A 22569-nucleotide genomic window follows, 5' to 3' on the forward strand; every position below is an offset into this window, starting at 1 on the left:
TCTGCCATTTAACTATATGCAACTTGGCCATTCTCAGCCTCAGGAGCTAATACCTACTACTAAATATATATAATGTATCTAAGTCAGCCAGCACATAGTAATAGTCTAATACGGTGAAATCTCCTCCCAACGTGTATGGCCTAGTGCTACTTAAGTCCCCTCCTGGCTTGAATTCCATTTTCCAGGACTCCAATAGGATTATCTCAAGCTAAAAGTCAAGACCTACAAACAAAATTCTTCAGAGAATTAAACTTTAGCAGAAGACTACTCAAACCACTCTGTAAATCAGTAATCATATCAATGTAACCATTTTTCTATGAAAAGTACAATTTTACACTCATTCCTATAAAGTTTTCAATTTCACTTGTTGAAGCTTACCATGTGTCAGACAGTTGGCTAAACCCAGATGAAACTAAAACTCGACTGAAGAAACTCACAAATCAGAGAAAGATCTCGAAGAACAACCCAAAAACTAAATAAAATTTGTGACATAGAGCTAAGTTCTGCAACAGGGAAATGTAGGGCATGATAGTGGAAGGAAATGGACACTGGAAAAAGAAAATTCTAAAAACAAAGAAAAGCCTATGCAAAGGGCTGAAAGCACTTAAGAATCTCCTATTTTCAGAGAACTGAGATAAAATCACAGGTGAGAGGTGGAAGATGAGCAAGGTGGGAAAGGAAGATCTGATTCTGAGGATCCTTTTGTATCACCATGCCCTTAGCTGCAAATTCAAGGACCAATTCAAGAAAAATTTAATTTATTAAAACATATTGGGTGGGGGCTGGGGTTGTGGCTCAAAGGCAGAGCACTCATCTAGCATATGCGAGGCCCTGGGTTTGATCCTCAGTACCATATAAAAATAAATAAAATAAAGGTGTTGTGTTCAACTATAACTAAAAATTAAATATTAAAAAAACATATTGGGTGGGATGGTTACATATTTTATCCCCTGGTTTGAGAGAGAAAGGGGGGCATTTAAAATTATTCTGATAGGTGTGTAGGAGACACTACATGGATGGAATCGTTCAATCTTTGTTCCCTGAGAATGCTATAGGGAACAGCATGGGGCATGGTAAGGCAGCCTTGCCAATGTGGTGGTCATGGGTCATGCTGTGAAAGCATTGCTGCCTGTGGAGCTGCAGCTCTAAGTCACCACTCTTGATAAATAAGAGAAAGCCCAGACTCTTGGGGTTAGACATGTGGTAGAAATGATAATCTATGAGAAAAAAAAAAAAATGTTTGTTTCCAGAATTGAGTTTGCCACAAAGGAATGAACTTGACTTCCTCTTTTGCCAATGGGGTTTTTAGTAACTGCTACCTGCTTTGCTTGGCCAAATCCCTCCCCAACTGGGTAAAGGAGAACTTTAGTGATAGCTTCATCTGTTTTAACCCCTTTTTATTCACACCCAGCTATCAAAACAGGGTAAATTTCAAAGATATGTATCTCTGATTGGAAGAGCTTACTACACACATGCTGCCAGGAGAAGGCAGACTGGAAATGTCAATTCCTGGGATACTATCTACCAACTGCCTTATCTTTTTATTTATATAAATCAAATCAAATACAACTAGAACCACTCCCCCACATCAAAGTTACCAAAAGCACCTATCAACATTTTCTAAGGGAAGGGGTTCCATCTAGTATTAAACTAAAGAGCCTCACATGCTCTGTGAGGGTGCCTAGGCCTGTGTACTATTTGAAGGTGGGGATCTTCTCTGGAGGTTTAACCCCTCAGTGTCCAGCTGAACCCAGAGATTACTTCACTAACTTTTGCAAAGCCAAAGTCTTTGGTGGTTCCTGCTGGATGCCCACAGGAAGCAATGCCCCCTGAGGGCAGCCACACCAGGCTTTGACACTTTGTGATCCAGACCCAAAGCCACACTCTTGGAATCTGCAGCAACCACCAGTTTCCATGTACTCCCTTTCTTCACATCTGTCCCCTGAGAGTGAATACAGGCATTGGGGGGGGGGGGTGCAGGTAGAAAGAAGGGAAAGTGAGGTGAAGGAAGGATGGCAAACCCTCCCATTGCACTCCTCCCACTCAATTTCTTCCAGGACCTCTCTACATCTTCAAGAGGCACCCTGCTTAGCTTTTGGAAAGAGAGAACTCCCCTGGACTTGACAAAGGAAACAGTTACAACTAAATATTCACTTGAAATTTACCCTGTTTTGATAGCTGGATGTGATTAAAAAGGGATTAAAACAGATGAAGCTATCACTAAAGTTCTCCTTTACCCAATTGGGGAGCCATCTGGCCAAGCAAAGCAGGTAGCAGTTATACTTCAGGGGGTTGAGACCTCTTGGGGATAATGAAAGCCCAGATCTTCAGGACTCAGAGGCCAGGCTATTCTTGGCAAAAGAGAAAATCAAGTTCATTCCTTTGTGGCAAACTCAATTCTGGAAACATTTTTTTTTTTTCTCAATAGATTATCATTTCTACCACATGTCTTAACCCCAGGAGTTTGGGCTTTCTCTTATTAATAAACAGGATTTTAAACAGTGGATAGATTCATATTTGAATTTCAGAACAGTCATCCTGGTTCATAGCATACTATCTTGTTTTCAAATTAAATGTTTTGTTTTGAGATTATTTTATTTTCACATGTAATTCTAAGACATAAGACAAAGAGATCCTGTGGAGACTTTATCTAGTTTCACCCATGGTAACATCTTGTAAAACTGCCCAGTATCACATTTAGGATATTGATAATGATACAGTCAAAATGGACAACATTTCTATCATCACAAGGATCCCTCGGGTGGCTCTTTTAAAGCAATCCCCACTCTGGTCCTGCCCTTCTACTTCTTAACCCAAGCCAACCACTAATATACCTCATATGTTTGATGTGGTGTGGCACTAGTTCTCCAAAAGTACGAAATTTTAAGAGAAACTTAGGCAAATAGGAGGAGATGAAATGAGACATAAAGGGAGAATGCAAGAGAAAAGAAGAAACCTGGCCAGGTGGTGTATGCCTGTAATTCCCTCAACTCCGGAGGCTTAGGCAGGAGGAGGCCAGCTTGAGCAATGTAGAGAGACCCTGTCACAAAAAATTTTGGGGGGGGGGAGCGTCAAGTAGCTCAACTGTAGAGGGCCCCTGTGTCCAACCCTCAGTATAATAGAGAGGGGGGGGGCAGTCTTGCTGTGTGTCTGCAGGTTTGCTGTGTGCTAGGTGCTGTTCCAGAAGCTAAGGATGCAAAAATAAGTCACAGTGTGGTAAAGCCACTTCAATGATGCATTCAATTCCAGGTATCACAAGCAAGTTCAGTTATGCTAAGTATTAAGCATTATTAAGAAGGTGTGCACACTGCCGGGGTCGGGGGGGTAAGAAAATGCGGGCGAGAAAGAAAATGCGGGCGAGAACTCGCATTGGATGGGAACTAGAAATTTCTCTGAAGAGGTAACATTTGATCTAAGGTGAGGAAAGGGGGAAAGAAAGCAAGAGAAAGAAGGAAGGAAGTGAGGCGAGAGAAGGACAGAGGCAGAGAAAGAGAGAAGGGGAGAGAAAGAGAGGCGGGGGAGGAGAGGGGGAGTGGGGGGAGGGAGGGAGGGGAGAAGTTGGGAAAATACTTAGAAAGAGAAGGAAAGGAAGGAGGGCTCGATGCGATCGGCGCTCCGGCCGTCGGGCGTTGACTGCTAAGGTCTGCACAGGCCCGCCCCTGCCTTTCCCTCCCCTTGTCGCCCCTCCCTTACCGAACCACCCCCCGCCCGGCCCAACCTGCGCGAGCTCTGAAGCGTCCGGCTCTCCAGAGAAGTCATGTACCGGCTCCTGTCAGCCGTGACGCTGCAGGCTGCGACCCCCGGGGGCCGGGCCTGGGGCTGCGGGCGGCGTGGGGCCCACCAGTGGGCTGGGCTGCCGCCGCTCGGCAACGGATGGGTCGGGGGCCTGGGGCTGGGGCTGGGGCTGGGGCTGGCGCTCGGGGTGAAGCTGGCGGGAGGGCTAAGAGGCGCCGCCCCCGCTCAACCCCCGGCGGCCCCCGACCCCGAGGCATGGCCTCAGGCTGTGCCGCTGCTGGAGCAGTCCCTCGCCCCGCGGTCTCCGCAGACCCCGGCGTCTCCCCACTCCCGGTGCTTCGCCAGAGCCATTGAGAGCAGCCGGGACCTGCTGCACAGAATAAAGGTGCGGCGACTGGGGAGGGCTCGGGCGCCGGCGGCTGGGGTCCTTGCGCCCTAGCCCCAGTTCACCCCGAAATGGGCCCCCTCGGTGGTTGTATCTCCGGGCTGAACTGACCCGCGCCTTGGGCGGTGGGGTGCCGGTTGTCGGCTTCCGAGAAAGACTTCCCGTTTCCCGACCGCTAGATCGCAGTCAGAAGCCCTTGGAGGTTGCCCAACTCCGGGCTGAGGTCACCGCCCGCTTGGGGTACCGCCCCTTCGCCCGCCAGGGTGCGGACTTGGCGCTCCCCTCGCGGTTACTAGCCCGGCAAGGCCAGAGCCCGGGTGGGCGGACCCGCTGGGTGGGCGGACCCGCTGGGTGGGCGGGGCCTGCTGGAGTCTTGGGGTGTGCAGGGTTATCCCGCCTGTCTTTGAACTGTCAGTTTCCCCTCCCCCCTTTGCTTCTAGGACGAGGTGGGTGCACCGGGAATAGTGGTCGGAGTTTCTGTAGATGGAAAAGAAGTCTGGTCAGAAGGTGGGCTCAGAAAAGTGTTATTTAGCGACTTGTTTTGTACCAATTGGTGAATAAAATATTGACAGTAGAGTGGTTGGAGTGAATCCCATAAATTGTTTGCTATTCAGTTTAAATTAAGTGATACATATTGTCGAAATAACGTATACAGAATGAAGAATCAGGTTATTTTTATTTAATTTGTTTTTGGTTGTAGATGGACATAATATCTTTATTTTATTTATTTATTTTTATGTGGTGCTAAGGATCAAACCCAATGCTCCACACATGAGAGGTGAGCGCTCTACCACTGAGCCACAACCCCAGTCCCCAGGTTGTTATTTTTTAATCACAGCAAGACTTAAAATGTGACTAACTGGGCTGGGGGTGTAGCTCAGCAGGAGAGCACATGCTTAGGCTCTGGGTAATCCCCACACCAAAAGTGATAATTAAACTGTGACTACTAAAAAAATTGGAGACTTAAAAAATGGCTTGTTTCTAACCCCACTCTTCTCTTAGGACTGGATTTATTGGCTTGAAAAGGGTATATAGAACAATCCATTAAATATCCGCTATTGCATATTTGTAGATAGCCCTAATGGGTAGATAAAACACCAGAATTTCTGTATTTTTCTTTATAAATCCAGTCAACAATTTAATGAGTTTTCTATTCTGTTAAAGGCATTGTTCTGAATACTAGAGATAACACTATTCATTGTCCCTAATGAGTTTACAGTCTTACTTTATTATTCTTTTTGCTGCACAGAATATTAATTACATTTTCAAATAAAAAGCTGGAAGCTTTGAGAGAAGCATTTCTATTTATTTTGTGATACTTTCATCAAAACATTATAAGGTAACTTCTCCAATGCACATAAATTGGTCCAGTAAGTCACCCTAGGTTTTTAGAAATCCTATTTTTTTAATTGAAGTTTCAGATAAGAAAGTAGTAGTTTTTGGAGAAGTTGGTGGGAGCAGTAGGGTTTTGAAAAATTATTTTTCCCCAAGTATAAGTATACTTTGTATCAGTATACCTAATTTATGAAAATATTATAAATGCTAACCGTATGGGTGAGAGTTTCGTTTTTATGCAAATATTTTCAGAATACAGTTTAAAAACAGTCGTTGTACTTCTTTTCAGAATTCAGTTCTTTATATCTCTTTGAATTCCATGTATTCACCACATGCAAAAGATGAAACCCAAACAAATTTTTTTGTAGAAGGAGATTTAAATTACTCGTACATAGTTTTTCTTATGGTTTGCAGCTGAATCAAATTGATAGTTGGATTTGCTTTTCAGGACATCTTTTCACATTCATTTTGATTGAATGACTATTTTAAGGACATCAGCAGAAACTAAAAAATCAAGAATGATTATAATCTGAAGAATATTGATTTTTCTTTTTTCGTTATTTCTTTGGTACTGAGGATTGAACACAGGAGATGTTTATCACTGAGCTACATTCTTAGTGCTTTTTAGTTTTTGAGACAGGGTCCTGCTAAGTTGCCAAGGCTGGCCTCAAACTTGGGATCCTACTACCTCCGCCTCTGGAGTTGCTAGGATTACAAGCATGAGACCATGCCCATCTATGAAAATGTTTTCTTTAAAGAATGTAATTTATTTGAAATGTGTAATAATCAAATTGTTAACATAAGCTAAGAAAAATTTGTATCTGAGTCAGATGAAAAATTATTATATACTGGGTACACTTTCAGTTTAGTTATAATGTTAAAAGTGTTAGGCTTATTTTTGTCAGCATTGCTAAAACTCATTCTTACATGTCCAGTTTTAAGTAACTAATAAAAGTGGATTATCTTTTTGTTTAGAAGAGCACCCAAGGTGTTTTAAGATAGTTCAGTTTTTGAAGTTTTGTTTGGCCATGAAGCTTATTAATAGAAACCTTTTGCTTTTCTTTATCCAAAGGTTTAGGCTATGCCGATGTTGAGAACCGGGTGCCATGTAAACCAGAGACAGTTATGAGAATTGCCAGCATCAGCAAAAGCCTCACCATGGTTGCTCTTGCCAAATTGTGGGAAGCAGGGAAACTGGATCTTGATGTTCCAGTACAACATTATGTTCCTGAATTCCCAGAAAAAGAATATGAAGGTGAAAAGGTAGTGAAATTCACAGTTCATTGTGTTAATTGGCTTGTTAAATGGTTTATGCTGGAATTTATATTTGAAATGTTTCATAGGACTCTTTGCTTTGATTTTAGTTACTGTTACTGGATTAAGTTGTGTGTGTGTGTGTGTGTGTGTGTGTGTGTGTTTTAATTTGTATTTTTCTGATACTTGAGGGTCAGGATCTAAATGTGACCTTTTTCCAGCAGGAGTTCAAAGTGGAAAATATTACTGAGGCATTCATTCCCAGACTGTTAACTTGTTATTGTACAGTTTAATATTGTAATTGAATTTTCATGTTTTTACAATTAGGTTTCTGTCACAACAAGATTGCTAATATCCCACTTAAGTGGAATTCGTCATTATGAAAAGGACATGAAAAAGGTGAAAGAAGAAAAGGCTTATAAAGCCTTGAAGATGATGAAAGGAACAATGGCATCTGAACAAGAAAAAGAATTGAAAGAAAAAGGAAGCAAAAGTAATGAAAAGAATGACTTTTCTAAAGCTAAATCAGAACAGGATAATGAATCCAAATGTCGGAAACATGGCAAGAAAAAAAATGATTTTGAACAAGGTGAATTATATTTGAAAGAAAAGTTCGAAAATTCAATTGAATCTCTAAAATTATTTAAAAATGATCCTTTGTTCTTTAAACCTGGTGAGTGTTCATTCCTTCTCTTAACAAAGTCATTATTATTAAAGTGTTAGATTTTCAGGAAATCCAAAATGTCTTTCATCCTGAGTACATTCAGTGGGCTGATGGTGGTTGTATGAACCAGTCCAGTGCCTCTGTTTTTCTGGGTTTTTAAAATTATTTTTAAAATTTGTTCTTTTTAGTTATACATGATAGTAGAATTGGAAAGACAGTGCCTCCCTTTTTGTTTGTACTTCCTAACAAAGGCCGGCATCCAGGCAGGTGATTATCTAGATTTAGCCTCATGGAAGGATTTACAACCACTTAGAGGAGTCTCAGTATCAAGATGTTCATGGAGAATATTGGAATTATTGTTCCCCAAATATAACCTGGACCAAAGTAAAAAGGATAATGTGTGACTAATAGGAATATTTAAATTTAGTTAGAATTTAATGTTTAGTTAAAATTAAATTGCTGGGGGCTGGGGTTGTGGTTCAGTGGTAGAGCGCTTGCCTAGCATGTGTGAAGCACTGGGTTTGATTCCCCGAACTACATGTAAATAAATAAAATAAAGGTCCATTGACAACTATTAAAAAAAAAATTAAATTGCTTGGTCCAGTGTGCCTATATTCTCAACATCTCAGGAGTCTGAGGCAGGGTGATCACAAGTTCAAGACCAACCTCAGCAACTTACAAGACATAGTCTCAAAGTTTAAAAACAAGGGCGGGGGGGCAGGGCTGGGGTTGTGGCTCAGCGGTAGAGCACTAGCCTAGCATGTTCAGGGTGCTGGATTCTATCCTCAGCACCACAGAAAAATAAAATAAAGGTATTTTATCCAACCTCAACTAAAACAAAATCATTATAAAAAAAGGTGTGTGGGGGGGACTGGGCATGTAGCTCTGTGACAAAGTGCTCCCCAATTCAATCCCCAGTACTGGGAGAAAAAAAATAAGGTTTCTACCCATTTTTATATGGATAATAAAATTTTAAGTTTCCAGAATACAAAGTAGTATAAAATTACATATATGAAATTATATATATATATATATGTACATGTATAATGTTTTTAAAATTCTACATATATAATGTATATTTAAGTATATATTTGAAATAGTTTTTATGCCTACATATATTTTATTAAAATGAGAACTTATACATCTATTTATCCACTGTTTACGATACTAGATGAATTGAGAACAAGAATAGTTGACTCAAGAAATCAAATTTGCTTTTTTTTCCCTTCCTATTTGGTTGTCAGTTTGAATGATTTTTTTGTTTTGTTTTGAGGTAGGATTCATTTGTTTATTTCATTATCAGAGAAAGGAACAGATTCATTGAAATTTTAAATACATATACTGATCATCAATTTATTCTTGCATTATAGTGAGATGCAATAAGCGGGGCTATACAAAATTAACTGAATTTGTTGATATGCTAAAGTAAAATATTACAATTTTAAAGGTATGCCTATTTTCAGTGGGAAAATATTTTACATATTTTTTAATAATAATTAAGTATTTTCTGTTTTTTCCCCTCTTGCAATGATGTCTCAAGGTAGTCAGTTTTTGTACTCAACTTTTGGCTATACCCTACTGGCAGCCATAGTAGAAAGAGCTTCAGGATATAAATATTTGGACTATATGCAGAAAATATTCCATGACTTGGATATGCTGACAACTGTGCAGGAAGAAAATGAGCCAGTGATTTACAATAGAGCAAGGTAAACAAATACCTTCTGGTGTGTTTAGCTATATATTGCATTTTAACACTGTGTTACCAATTAAAAGTCAAATTTTCCTGTTTCCATTCCAAAATGAATTTGCCACATTTTGGGAGCTTTTCTGCATGTCTATTTTCCATTTATACAGTGAGGAAAATAAAACATGTTTGTAAAGTGCCCCAAGACACTTAGATAAAATATAGCAATAATAATGTAAGCGCATGAATAATTAAACCAAAATTTCACCTATCGTGTGCATTTGTAATTTGCTCTTTTAATCACCCCTTTTCTTATGTTTATCTAATGATTTGTTTGTTTTCCTTTTATTATTTTTTGTTTTAACATTTATTTTGAGATAATTTTGTACATACAGAAAAATTGAAAGAATAGTACAAAGAATTCACATATGCATACCCTTCACCCAGTTTCCCCATATGTTATCATTTTACCACATTTGCATTATCTATCTGTTATTTTTTTTTTTTTTTTTTTTTGTGGACCACTTGGAATAAGTTGCAGACATGGCATGTCGTTATCTATAAATATTTAAATGTGTATTTCTTAAGAACAAGGGAATTCAAGAAATCGATTTAGACTTTTTGCCAATTGTTCTGCTAGTGTTCTTTACAGCGAAAAAGAAAAGTTTTTATTTCTGGTCAGGGATCAATACAGAATCCCACATTGCATCTAGTTGTCATGTCTTCCAGAAGTCACATGGTGTTGGTTTATCCCATTATTGGTGATTGTGTTTTAATGACTTTGTTGAGGTAGTGCCTGTCACATTTCTCCCTTGTGAAGTTGCTAGTTTTTCCTTTGTTCAGTTAACAAGTATATTTTGAGGAGATACTACGTAAAATTCCTAGTTCTCGTCAAACTTTCTACTTATTTTAACATCCATTCATGATTAATGTCTGGATCAGTTATGACAATAATGGTTGCCAGTGGTGACTTTCTAATTCTATTATCATCTCAATATTTGTTAGTTAGCATTACCTTGTGGGAAAGTACTTCCCTTCTTATTTATTTATTCATTTATGAACTTATTTATTCATACCAATATGCTCTCGTGGATTAATAGTCAATGAGTTGTAATCTATCACTGATATTATTTAATATCTAGCTTTTGAAATATTAAGTATATAAAATAGTAACAAAACTATTTGTAAGGGTAAATAATTATTAGGTTGTTCATATGTATATATTTTTAATCAGGAATTTTATGTTTGAGTTTGTATGTGTTAATAAATGACCATGTTAAAATGCTCTTCTGATTTGGATTATGTAGATCCTTGCTACCTGCCATTAGTGAGAGTAATTACACTTTTAGTGTACTATAAAAATAGTAAGTGCTCCCTAACTAAAATAATGGAACATTTTAAATATATTTAGGTTTAAAGTCCTTTTTTTTTTATAATTAGACATCCTTAGGCACCTTTTAATTATAAGGATTAAGATCTAAAATGTTTAAGCCATAGTTCCTCCAAGTTTTATTTTATATCTTTTAAATATAAAATATCAAGTTGGAATTACTTATGTAAATTTGAAATTTAAAATCCTAGGCAAATTGCTTTGCAGGTTTTAATGTAATTTATGGAGAAACTTCATAACACTGACTTTGATGTATTAACTGGAATCCTTAAGAAGGAAAAATGTTATGATTTGGGGTAATTTCATATTTGACCATTTACCATTATGACAGAAAGGGGTTTGGTCAGAGCTCTTTAGCCTTTAATATTTTAAAATTTAGCTTATGCTTTGTTTTATGAAGTTTTCTATAATTTAGGGTTTTAACTAATTTATGTTATATAAAGTAACTGAAACACAACTTATGAAAGTGCTAAAAAATTTTAGTATTCTGTTGAGAACTGGCACACTTCAAAACCATTCATAAAAATATTTGAATTTTTAAATTATTTAATTAAATTATAAAAAAGTTTATTAGAGGAAAAATTTGAAGCACCTCAGAAAATTTAAAAAGTTAAATTGAACATAGTGTTAGCAAATTCAATAAAGATTTATTTTTACCTTTTAAAGTTATTTGAAGTTTTATTATTAGAGGAAAAATATTTGAAATACAAAACTTGCTAACTTTCTAAAAAATTAGAATGAATGAAAGGACAATTATATCAAATGTTAGGAAAATGTAAATCAAAAGTTTATAAAATGACTGGCTGGATTATCTCATGATTATTTATAGTTAGAATTAGCCAATGTGCTAAGCACTATGTTTTTTACCGATTTTTTTTTTCTTTTCACTCCTTTTTCAAACTGTACGATAGTTTGTAAACTAGACCTTATGGCCAGTATGAGTTGGAAAATCAGTTTAGTGGGTTGGTATCAGTATATCTGTCTTTCATGAAACAAAGTAGGATAGAAAATAATTATAAAATGTGTTGCATGTATCAAGGGTAAATATAAACTTTTAGGGCGAAGACTGCTGCTATAGGAAAAAGTCACTAAAATACAATGGCTTGAAGAAAATAAAAGTTTAACACTCTCATGCATCATTCCTGAGGTGAGAGTTCAGATTGGCAAACAGAGCTGCTCTACACAACCTTTTAAGAACCCAGATGCTAGGCTGGGTACAGTGACACACGCCTGTAATCCCAGCAGCTGAGTCAGAAAGATCACATGTTCAAAGCCAGTCTCAGCAACTTAGTGAAGCGCTAAGCAACTTAGTGAGACCCTGTCTCTAAATAAAATATTTTAAAAGGGCTGGGATGTGGTTCAGTACATCCCTGGATTCAATCCCCAGTTCAAAAAAAAAAAAAAACCCATGCACTTCCATCTTACAGCTTTCATACAGATGGTGGTGCCCCCATCTGTATAATATAAGCTAGATCCCAGATCCCTAGAAAAAGCAAGTGAAGAAGCAGTGTACTTAATGCCTGAACATCCAGACTTGGCATGTGCCACACTTCATCTCTGTTCACCTTCTGTTGGCAGAAAGTTAACCTAATGGTCAAACTTAGTGACAGCTGTAATTCTATTACTAAGGATGGAAAGAAGAATCAATGTTGTGAATAACCAGCCATCTGTGCCACTGTATCATTCTATAAAACTTCTGTTTCAGATAGGTGACACATTCATGTGCATGTGTGTTCATGTTTGTGTGTTCATGTAGTCAGAATGAGACATGTACTCCTTACTGTGGGTTAAGGTTAAAAAAAAAAAGTTTGAAAGTCCTTCAGTAAAATATATCAAACTAAAATTTTATCTTAATTATTACTAGTAACTTCTAAAAGAGGCATTGGCAGAAAATTTTGAGACTGATTACTAATATGCATTTTACTGTTGTGATGTTTTCTGTTATCTGATTTGTTACAAAGATTGCACATTTAATAAATCAACTATTAATTTTACTTAGCATATTCCATTAGTATATGCTTTCCAAGTGGCTTAATGGTACTTTCTAAAGAAGCAGAAAAAATGGCAGCATTTTTTGGAGTTAAGCTTTATATCCAATCTCCACATTTGTTTTATTCAGTCTTCTGTTGTATTTAGCAAAATTATCGTTTTAAATGAACAGTTTAAATATGGATTAAATGTGCATTTCAAATCAGTCTATGATTTGAAGGAGATTTGGGAAACCCAGAAGGGAAACCCAGGTTAGTAACAAGCAGTGAATTTAAATTTTTTTTTTTTTAAGTTTGGTGGTTCTTGACCACTTCAGACTCTGCTTCTGTGTTTAAAATAGTGCCACCTGATTACTATTTTTAGGTCTAGCACTATATTCTTCAGGAAAACATAAGAAAAAGGGACAAATACCAGAGGTTGTCAGTTGAATCTAAAAAAGATTCTCTATTAAAGATGGTGTAGCTGCATGAAGTTATGTTGATTTACACCTAAAGATTTGAAAATGAGTGTCTAGGTCTTTATGGCAGGACATTGTGTGTTCTAATTAAGCCTCATTCTAAATTGAAATTAAGGCTGTATGAATCTATGGACCGCAGAACAGCTGTCATTTGCTATTTCCTGATGAGTAACTTGCAAAAATCAAAATATGGCCTATGATGGTGAGTTAATGTCATTTTAGCTCTTGTTCCTTGAAAAAAGGCAGTGGCTTTCCATTTCTGGTGAGGAAGGTTTCTCTCAGCTCTGAGGCTGATTTGTTTGGTTTTTGGATTTTTGATGGGACCTAGTAGTTCTAAAGTGGTAGTTGATTCATTTTAGTTAAATGTGCTTGTGAAATAAAATAGGTCACTAAAAAAGAAGGAAATGTTTCCTAAAAAAATGTTCTATCTATTTGCTGTGTTTTTATCTTATTAGATACAGTATCAATTTTGGTCTCTAAAACTCTCTGATTCTTTTTTTGTAATAGTTATTTTTAAGGAGTTTAAAAGATAGTATCTTTTAGGAGGAGTTTTTGGTACATATCTGAAAAAATACCCAAGGAGGGGAGAACCCTTAAAGTAAAATATACTAACTGCAATATGTTTCTATTCACTTGTTTTATTGTATCATTTTGTACAAAATGAAATGTTTGCAGTTTTTTTTTTTTTTTTTTTTTTGGTCTACTGACTTCTTAGGCATAGAGTTAATTGTTTCTCCAAAGTAAATATCTTCTTTATCAATCCTCTTTATGTATATGTGTATGTTTAAAATAGTGCCACCTGATGTCCATTACCTGTTTAAAGTATTTTCCCAGAATCTTACATTATTTAAGTGTCTAGGGCCAGAATTTTAACTGTAGCCACATGCCACACTTATCTGTAAAGTAGGTGAGGGAATTTATTTTTATCTGGGTACATTATTGTCCTATATAAAATTAAGGCTTCTTTAAATGGAAGAGTTGGACCATAGATTCTGTATAGGCACTATACAGAATCTATACCTATATTGATTTGTATAGCAAATATATTCTGTATAGACAAATTAAATAGATGATAAGCAAACATCCCCAAGGGAGTAGAGTAAATGTTCTTGTCACTGAAAGATACTCAGTTAATTGATAGGGAACTTCTTAGTCAATGCCCTACCTTATTAACCTTGTAGAATATTTTCTGTGTTTGGCACAATGCTTGCAACAAAAATCTCTAATTTTGTGCTAGAGATATAGCTTAATGATAGTCCTTGTCTGGTATGTACAAGAGCCTGGGTTTGATCCCCAGTACTGCAAAAAAAAAAAAAAAAAAAAAAAAAAAAAAATCTCTGGTTTTATAATTTGATGGACTAAAACCAAATAAATGAGTGTTTTTCTGAAGTGTTTGCTGCATTTTAAAAGTTTATTTTAAAAGATAAATAGAAGATTTATCTTCTATTAATTTATCCTTATTTTCTATTTATTTTCTGGTGTCTTCCAGAATTAAGCATTATTCCTTCTCAGGCTCCTTTTGTTCCTTTTGCTGACAGATTCTTCACTAGTAGGTTCAACTTAATTATTAATGTTAAATGTTAAAATGGAATTGGTTTTTGTAATGTGCATTTATGTTGTGAGGTTTTTAGTTTTTTTGTGGTACTAGGGGATGAACCCAGGGCCTTGTGTATGCTAGACAAGTACTCCCACAAATTATTCCTAGACCCTTATAATACACTTTTAAAAAAATTTTTTTTAGTTATACGTGGGCACAGTATTTTTATTTTATTTTTATTTTTTTTATGTGGTGCTGAGGATCGAACCCAGGGTCTCACACGTGAGAGGCGAGCGCTCTACCGCTAAGCCACAGCCACAGCCCTTATAATACACATTTTAAACTTTTGGTTTTTAAATTTCTTATTAACAATAAAAAAGTATTTTAAATTTCTAAGTTTGTAGATGTAGATTTCTGTGGTTATATAATGTACTTATGCAAAATCTGGAAATTCCTAAATAAGTAGGAAGAGGCTTTTTGTCATTTGACATCACTCCATGAGTTATTTATTTACAAAGATGTCCCTGAAACTTACCCAAGAATTTTGAGTAATTTTAAGCCAAAATTCCCTAGGAATTTGAAATAATAATGTTTGTCATTCATCTGAACAAAATTATTTTCATGAAAAATTACTAATTTGTTTTCTGTCAAAGGAAACAAGAGATTGAAGTCTATATCTAGTGTATAGTCTAGAATTCTCTGTATTTTTATATTTTAAGAAGGAATGACTGAGGAGTCCTCATTTCAACCTTAATATAAGTGGTTTGAAACGTTTTACTTTTAAAAATAAATTTCAGAAAATTGATTTTTAGCCAAAATATTGGTATTTCTGGTTTATAGGCTTTGAGTTCACTCTAAGAAATATATATCTCAGTGAGAAAATATTTAATTTTACTCAATTGACTGGCATTATAAGTATAATCAGAGTTGAGGCTGAAAGTAATGAGCCTAAAACATGTGAATGACCATAGGAATTGAAAAAAAAAGGGAGAAGGGTAAAAGGATTTAACATCTTATTTGAAAAGAAGAAATATGAAAAAAAGGTTTGCAAGAGATTTTCATTTTAGACGTGTGAATTTTGAGAAGTCCACCTATCCAATCAGTGGTTCTCAAAGAGCATATTGAGATTCTTTGTGGACTTTTTTTTTTTTTTTTTTAATAGACACATACCCATGGCCATCCCTTTCCTAACTGCCAGTCCTACTTCACCCATTTTATAATGTTAACTTTTAGGGAACATAGAAGAATCTTGAAAGAAGAAGGAGTCATTTTTCAAACTTTATATGCCTACAACCCTTCCAAAGTTATAAATTTTGAAGGAAGGGTATAATTTTGGGAAGGAGAAGCCCCATAGGTAGCACGGATAAACATCATTCCTACCCTTCTTCCAAACCAAATTGGGGAATTATTAATATTAGTAGACTATCCAGCTGTCAATTTGGAGCAGAGGTTGTGGTACAGATGCAGATTTGTAGGTTTCTCTGCAGAAAAAAAGACCTTGTATAATTGGACAAACTGGTTACTGAAAGGGCAGAGAATGTTAGGGTAGAGAGCACCCAGAGAGCAGAATGAACTGAGAGGAATGCCAGGAAGTATGGGTCAGTGGTGCTACAGGGGATAAGTTAAATGAGGACTGAAAAAAGGAATGAGAAGATGCGTGATAATCCATTAGACAGCTGTTTATCAGTTATAATTTTAAGGGGTTGAAGAATGAATAGAGAGGATGCATACATGGAAAGAACAGGTATGGACTATTTCATGTTATTCAGCAGTAAAGGAAGAGAGAGAAAACTGGAAGCTGGAAGCTGTGGGAAGATATTTTTCTTCCTTGGAGGAAACTTAGGCATTTTGTGATCAAAAGTGAAAGAGTCAAAAGTTCTTGGCATGGCACAGAAAGGCCTTTGTGATCTGTCCTTTGTCCCATGTCTGCTCCTCCAGCATTACCTCTTGTCACTTATCCTCAAAAGTTTCCTGCCTCAGCCACACTGAACCACCATGCTCTTAGTGATGCTCATGCTTATTAGTACTTAGGATTCCCCAGATCCATCTTTGAGTCATTTCACAACCTATTACTCAGAAAACCAGCAGAATGGACTTCATCTGGGCATTAGAATGCACAATTTATAAACCTGCAAACCAGCAGAATGGACTTCATCTGGGAGTTAGAAATGCACAATTTGTAAACCTGCTGAAGCAGAATCTGCATTGTAACAAAATTTCCAAGATGACTCATAGGGCTTTGAAATTTAAAAATTGTCCAACAAGCCTGTTAACCCCTAGAGCTCAGCCACTCTGTATGCTTTTACTTATCTCTCCTGTGCATTGCCAGGTGTCATTAAGTATCTGGCCAATGACAATGTTTTGATTTTTATCAATATGCATAATGAGCACTGACGATATGACAGGTACTGTTCAAGGTAGGAAAATCACCAATGAACATGGTAGATAAGTTTCTACCCTTATGAAACTTACCTAACATGGGAAGAGATAGACAAATGTGTTAAGAAGTAAGAATTTCAGATATTGATATAAAAAAATAACATGGGCTGGGTACGGTGTTGCATGCTATAATCCCAGCAACTCGGTGAGGTTGAGGTAGGAGGATTACAAGTTCAACATCAGCTTCCACAACTTAGAAAGTACTCATATCAAAAAATAAAAAGGGCTGGGGATATATCTCAGTGGTATACACCCCTGGTTTCAATCTCCAGTACCAAAAATAAATGGGGCGGTGGAATATAAACCTAACAGGCAGAGTATATAGGGGATCTATTTAAAATACATTAGTTTTAGGCCATGCCTGTTGAGACAAGAATGCTGAGGAGAGCTAGCTTGCCTTTTTTTGCAAATACAGAAATAAATCTGGCATAAAAGAACAAGGCAAGGTGTTATCAGTGATGAGATCTAAGAAGTAAGCAGATGCTAAATCATTTTAGGCAATGAGTTTCAATGCTGTAGACCCACTGCCCCTTAATTTAACAAATATTTCACAACACTACTTCAATATCCTGCAATGAAAGTCATAGCTAATATAATTCACACAAGTGCTTGTTCCACACTATAAAGAATAAATAGAATGAGTGTAATTTATAATACATAATAAATATTTTCAGTATGTTAAAGTTTACTCATAGCAACATTATAGAACATAATAAAGTTACATGAAATTTAATACATAAAAGTGTTGTGAATGTGAACTGCAATGCAGACTGATAAAGATGAAATTATTGGTGTTTCAATTTGTGTCCTTGGTGACCAACTCTGGGTAAAGTTTTGAGTAAAACAGTCTTTGATTTTCACAGTAATTACATTAAAGAAAAATTAATGGTAGAATAAAAGTGCAAAAAGTACTTTGTGTTTAAATATAGCAAGGAGAAGTTTCTAGGCTCAGCTAGTTATAAATATATTCTTTACTTACAGAATCTCCGATGGGATAGTTGAAGGTCTTGCAGGATATGCAAGAACACATCGTATTTATTTATTTATTTATTTTAGTTTTAGGTGGACAAAATATCTTTATTTTATTTTTATGTGGTACTGAGAATCAAACCCAGTGCCTCATGCATGCTAGGTGAGCGTGCTACCACTTGAGCCACAACCCCAGCCCGAACACATCATTTTTTGTGTGGGTCTTCATACATCACAGGACATTTAGGATCTTGCAGCTCTATCCACTAACTGCCATTAAGAGCTCTCTAGTAATTGTAACAGCTAAAATAATGTCTCCAAAAAATTTCCTTAGGAACTTGGTACTACTGTTGAGGATCACTGAGTGTGTTATGTGCCATGGTAAGAAGTTTGGATTTTATTCCTAATGCATTGTAACTACTGAAGGGTTTCAAATGGATGAGAGAAAGGTAGGGGGAGTATAATCTCTAGCTTCTGACTGGACAATGGACTTCAAGTAGAGAAACTAACCTAAGAAATATAACTGATAGGACAAAATTTTAGAGGCAAAACAAGGCAATCAAAGATTCAGGTAAAGAATTACTTTTAAAAACAATAGGAAAATGTCTTAAGTGACTGGAAAGTAGAAAGAATAGATAGTGATATAAATACAGTTAGAGATGACGGTAAGAACTTCTGGATTACTTTGGATGGTTCCAGTCTTATCAGTAAAAAAACTATATGGTGATCTGCTGACTGGGACCAAAGTTGGGGTAGAGGATTGTGAGTGGAAGAATTGGGAATAGGTTATATGAAGTATATACCCAGGGAATAACCAGGAAAATAATGAAAAAGGATTTAATAACAGCAGTGAAGTCCCTTAGCAAAAGTATAAAATTATGTCCATTTTGTTATATGGATTTTTATATAGCCTCTCTTGGCAGATGGGTAACAAAGAAGGGCGTACTTATTTTTTTTTAGGATTGGTAGATTAGTGCGATGCAAGGTTAGAAGAATGAGGAACCCAAAGGTGCAAGTGATACCATAGCTAAAATAATTAAAATGGCTGATGGTATAGTACAGGCTAGAACAGAAAAGGCAGGTAAAATCAGTAGAGACTAAAACACATGAGAAAATAGGGAAGAAGCAAGGGAAATAGATGGAGGTTCACTTGAAGAGCTGGATTGGAAGTCATAGAAGAAGATATTTCTGAATTCGAGATGTTAGAAGTAAAACAGTTCAAAGTGATAGTGAGATTCAAGCTGAATGTGCTCATGAATAGTAGAGCTAAAATGAAGTTGCATACCATTAGAAGTGAGGCAGTCAGCAAACTCAAAATCTAAGAAAGGATCCTCATGGGTAAAGTTTAATTTTTTGTTCAGTTATTTTGTGATTTCATTTCATTTGCCTAATATTTATGGTACAGTTTCCTCACACTGGAATATAAACCTAATAAGGTCAGATGCTTTGTCTCTGAATTCTTTATTCCAGCATCAAAATATTACCTGGCACATAGTAAATAAGTGCTTCTGTCAATAATTGTTAAATGCATGAATAAATAACAACTACCATTTCTTTATTAAGCCCCTTCCAGAAATATGCAAAGTACCTTAGATACATATTCCAGACTCTACAAAGCAGGTTTTTTAAACCCCCTTTTTCAAAGGACTCTGAAGCAGAAAGGTAGCATAGAATGGGAAAGGCAGATTGCCTGGGTTTGAATCCAACTTTGCCGTTTACAAGCTATGTGACTTTGTCATCTGTGAAATAGTAATTTATAACAGAATGTACCTTCTAACACTGTTGTAAGAATAAATTAGTTCATATTTATATACTTGTTAGAACAATGACTAGAATATAGTAAGAACTATATGAATATCTGTTAATCAAATAAAATAAACATGGCTAGTAAGGGTGAGAGTTGAGATTCAGACCAATGTTTGCTAACTCTAGTCTTTCCCACTACACCAAGAAATTACCATGTCACATTGTTATACATGATATTTCTGGGTATTTTTATTCAGGAAATCTGTTCATTCAAATAGCAACCTTAATTCCACACGTCCCAATGTTCACACTTTTACTAATGAAATTCACTTGTGTCACATCATTCAACATTAAGCCCAAGAACTAAGAATATCTACCAAACGGTAAGTATTGCTAAAATGTATTCTGCAATATTAATCAGTATATTTTTGCAAGTATTAAAAGCCTAACATACTTAGCATGGGCAAACCAAACCAATTAAAAAAACCCCACTTTCTGTGCTTTAATTTACAAGGTAATTAGATTACCATACCCAGTTATCTGTGTGTCATTAGTATCTGAATCACACTAAAAATTAGTGGTTAGTTTGTAGCTTAATATACAGTCACTACATTGAAATACAATCTGTCTCAATGAATTTTCTTATTCATTATCCTGTGTAAAGTCAATAATAGATTATTAAATTTTTAATGACCCTTCTTATTTCATTTTAGATTTTATGTTTACAATAAAAAGAGACGTCTTATCAACACACCTTACGTGGATAACTCCTATAAGTGGGCTGGTGGTGGATTTCTGTCTACAGTGGGTGACCTTCTGAAATTTGGGAATGCAATGCTGTATGGTTACCAAGTCGGGCTGTTTAAGAACTCAAATGAAAATCTTTTACCTGGCTATCTCAAACCAGAAACAATGGTTATGATTTGGACACCAGTCCCTAACACAGAAATGTCTTGGGATAAAGAGGGTAAATATGCAATGGCATGGGGTGTTGTAGAAAAAAAACAAACATATGGTTCTTGTAGGAAGCAACGGCATTATGCTTCACATACTGGAGGTGCAGTGGGTGCCAGTAGTGTCCTGCTAGTCCTTCCTGAAGAACTGGATACAGAAGTTATAAATAACAAAGTCCCCCCAAGGGGAATAATTGTTTCTATCATATGTAACATGCAGTCTGTTGGCCTCAATAGCACTGCTTTAAAGATTGCCCTGGAATTTGATAAAGACAGATCAGAGTGATACCTTAACATCACAGGTGCAAAATAACCTGTTCTTTTTTTTAATCATTAAAATTCCAAAATATGAGATTTTTATGAATAAATTTGTAATAGACTTCAGTGGAATGCAGAAAATTATGTACTTGTAATTGCTTAATTTTGTAACTGTCTTTTATTATAGAATTTGTTCTTTATACTCAGGGAAGTAACTATAGTTTCTACTTTTTGAAAAAAGTGTTGACTGTTGAAATAAAATATTCTGATAAAAAGATGTACTTTTTGAATGTGTAATGAGGAAATCTCATTCAGCAGGAGCTTCTGTGTATTGACCTTTTAATATGATAGCTGAAACAAGATTATGAGAAATTATATATTAGTTATCTATTACAGCTTAAAAGAGCAAACACTTATCATCTCACAGTTTCTGAGGCTCAGGAATTGAGAAGTAATAGTGTTGGGTGGGTCTTTTGCAGTCTCCAACAATGTTGCAGACAAGGTATTGTAGTTTTCTCAAGGGTTCTCTGCCACTAGAGGAAATGCTTCCATGAGTTACTCCTATGGCTGATAAGTGAGATAAGGTCTCTGTTTGTCACCACAAGGACCTCTCTGTAGGGCTGCTTGAGAATCTTAATGTCATGGCAGTTGGCTTCCCCCTAGCAAATGACAGAGCACACATGAGCAAATGTAAGCACATCAGGCAAAAGTCAATATATTTTAGAAGTCATACTATCACACTTGCCAAATTTCCTATGTCACATGGGACCCAACATAATGTTGAAGAGACTACATGAAGTATAAATTTCATGAGGTAGAGATCATTGGCAGTCAGTTTGAATGCTGGCTGCCACAGTCCGATGTCTTGTCTTTATTGATTTATGTCTTTCATGCAAAATAAACTTAACTCCCAAGTCCTCCAGAAGTTTCATCCCATTGTAGCAGCAGCACAAAGCCCAATATCTTATCATCTAAATCAGGTCTAAGTGTGAGTAAGTCTCCTTGGTAGTAGTTCTGGATAGTTCCTTAAGTACAGTAATTCAAGTATATAGTTCCTTTTCATACTAAGACCTGTGAACTAAGACAAGTTATTTGCTCCCCACAGGTACACAATACAACAGATGTAGAGTTACTGTTGTAGTCCCTCCTATTCAAAAAGTTTTGAGAGGGTGTCCATGACAATCCCAAAATCCTCTGGCAACTAACTTGGCAGCTCCTTGATTATTACTTAAGGCTTGGCTTTTGACTGTTTTCTGGGCTCTTGGTTCAGATGTTATTCTTCATCCATGTTAGGTAGCATGTGTTTCCAGCTGACTGGTTTTTCTCAGCCTGTTTCCTGCTTGTTAAAGTTAGGAGGGCCAAAGGTCTCTTTATCTGCCCTTTCAATCTAATTAGAAGTGTTTCTAACAATATAATATTTTTAAATGTGAGAGTATCCTGCTAATTTTACTGCAGTTTATGCCAGTAGACAAAATCTACACCCAAGTGCCCTTCAAAATAAGCCTCTAATTTGGAATTAACTTGAAATCATGTTTTCCTGCAAGTGTCCTAGATTTTATCTTTGCCTTGAAGCCATTTCTTAATTTTAGCATCATCTGTCATCTGAAGATAGGAGAACTTAAAAAACTAATTATTTATTCCTTTTTTATTTGTTTATTTCCTTTATCTCATCTCTTGTACGTTGGTATAAGCAGCGAGAACTCAGGAGGCACATTCAGCACTGAGTCTGGAAATCCCCTTTAGGTCACCCGTTCATGATGCACTATTCTATTTT

The 22569-nt window shown here is 36.4% G+C and overlaps 1 protein-coding gene across 3 annotated transcripts; it reads left to right on the forward strand.

Annotated features, from left to right (window-relative positions):
• The first annotated feature begins 3700 nt into the window (after positions 1-3700).
• Lactb (lactamase beta) lies at positions 3701-21072 on the forward strand. Of its 3 annotated transcripts, XM_076850900.1 has the most exons (6): positions 3701-4120; positions 4561-4627; positions 6528-6718; positions 7037-7382; positions 8914-9079; positions 20298-21072. In XM_076850900.1, the coding sequence occupies exons 1-6, from the start codon at positions 3758-3760 to the stop codon at positions 20821-20823; spliced, it is 1659 nt and encodes a 552-aa protein (XP_076707015.1). In that variant the 5' UTR covers positions 3701-3757; the 3' UTR covers positions 20824-21072. The 3 variants fall into 3 exon arrangements, with proteins under 3 accessions (XP_076707015.1, XP_076707016.1, XP_076707017.1); XM_076850901.1 differs by lacking the exon at positions 8914-9079 and having other exon boundaries at positions 20298-20492; XM_076850902.1 differs by lacking the exon at positions 20298-21072 and having other exon boundaries at positions 8918-9048.
• Positions 21073-22569: the final 1497 nt, after the last annotated feature.

Source organism: Callospermophilus lateralis, chromosome 3 (assembly GCF_048772815.1).
Source record: "Callospermophilus lateralis isolate mCalLat2 chromosome 3, mCalLat2.hap1, whole genome shotgun sequence".
In the NCBI taxonomy this organism is placed as follows: domain Eukaryota; kingdom Metazoa; phylum Chordata; class Mammalia; order Rodentia; family Sciuridae; genus Callospermophilus; species Callospermophilus lateralis.

Excerpts from the sequence above, each read along its gene's own strand:
- Lactb (XM_076850900.1), top strand. The coding sequence starts at position 3,758 with ATGTACCGGCTCCTGTCAGCCGTGACGCTGCAGGCTGCGACCCCCGGG. Across the intron at positions 4,121-4,560 it reads ACCTGCTGCACAGAATAAAG|GACGAGGTGGGTGCACCGGG; the intron begins GTGCGGCGACTG and ends CTTTGCTTCTAG. Across the intron at positions 7,383-8,913 it reads TCCTTTGTTCTTTAAACCTG|GTAGTCAGTTTTTGTACTCA; the intron begins GTGAGTGTTCAT and ends TGATGTCTCAAG.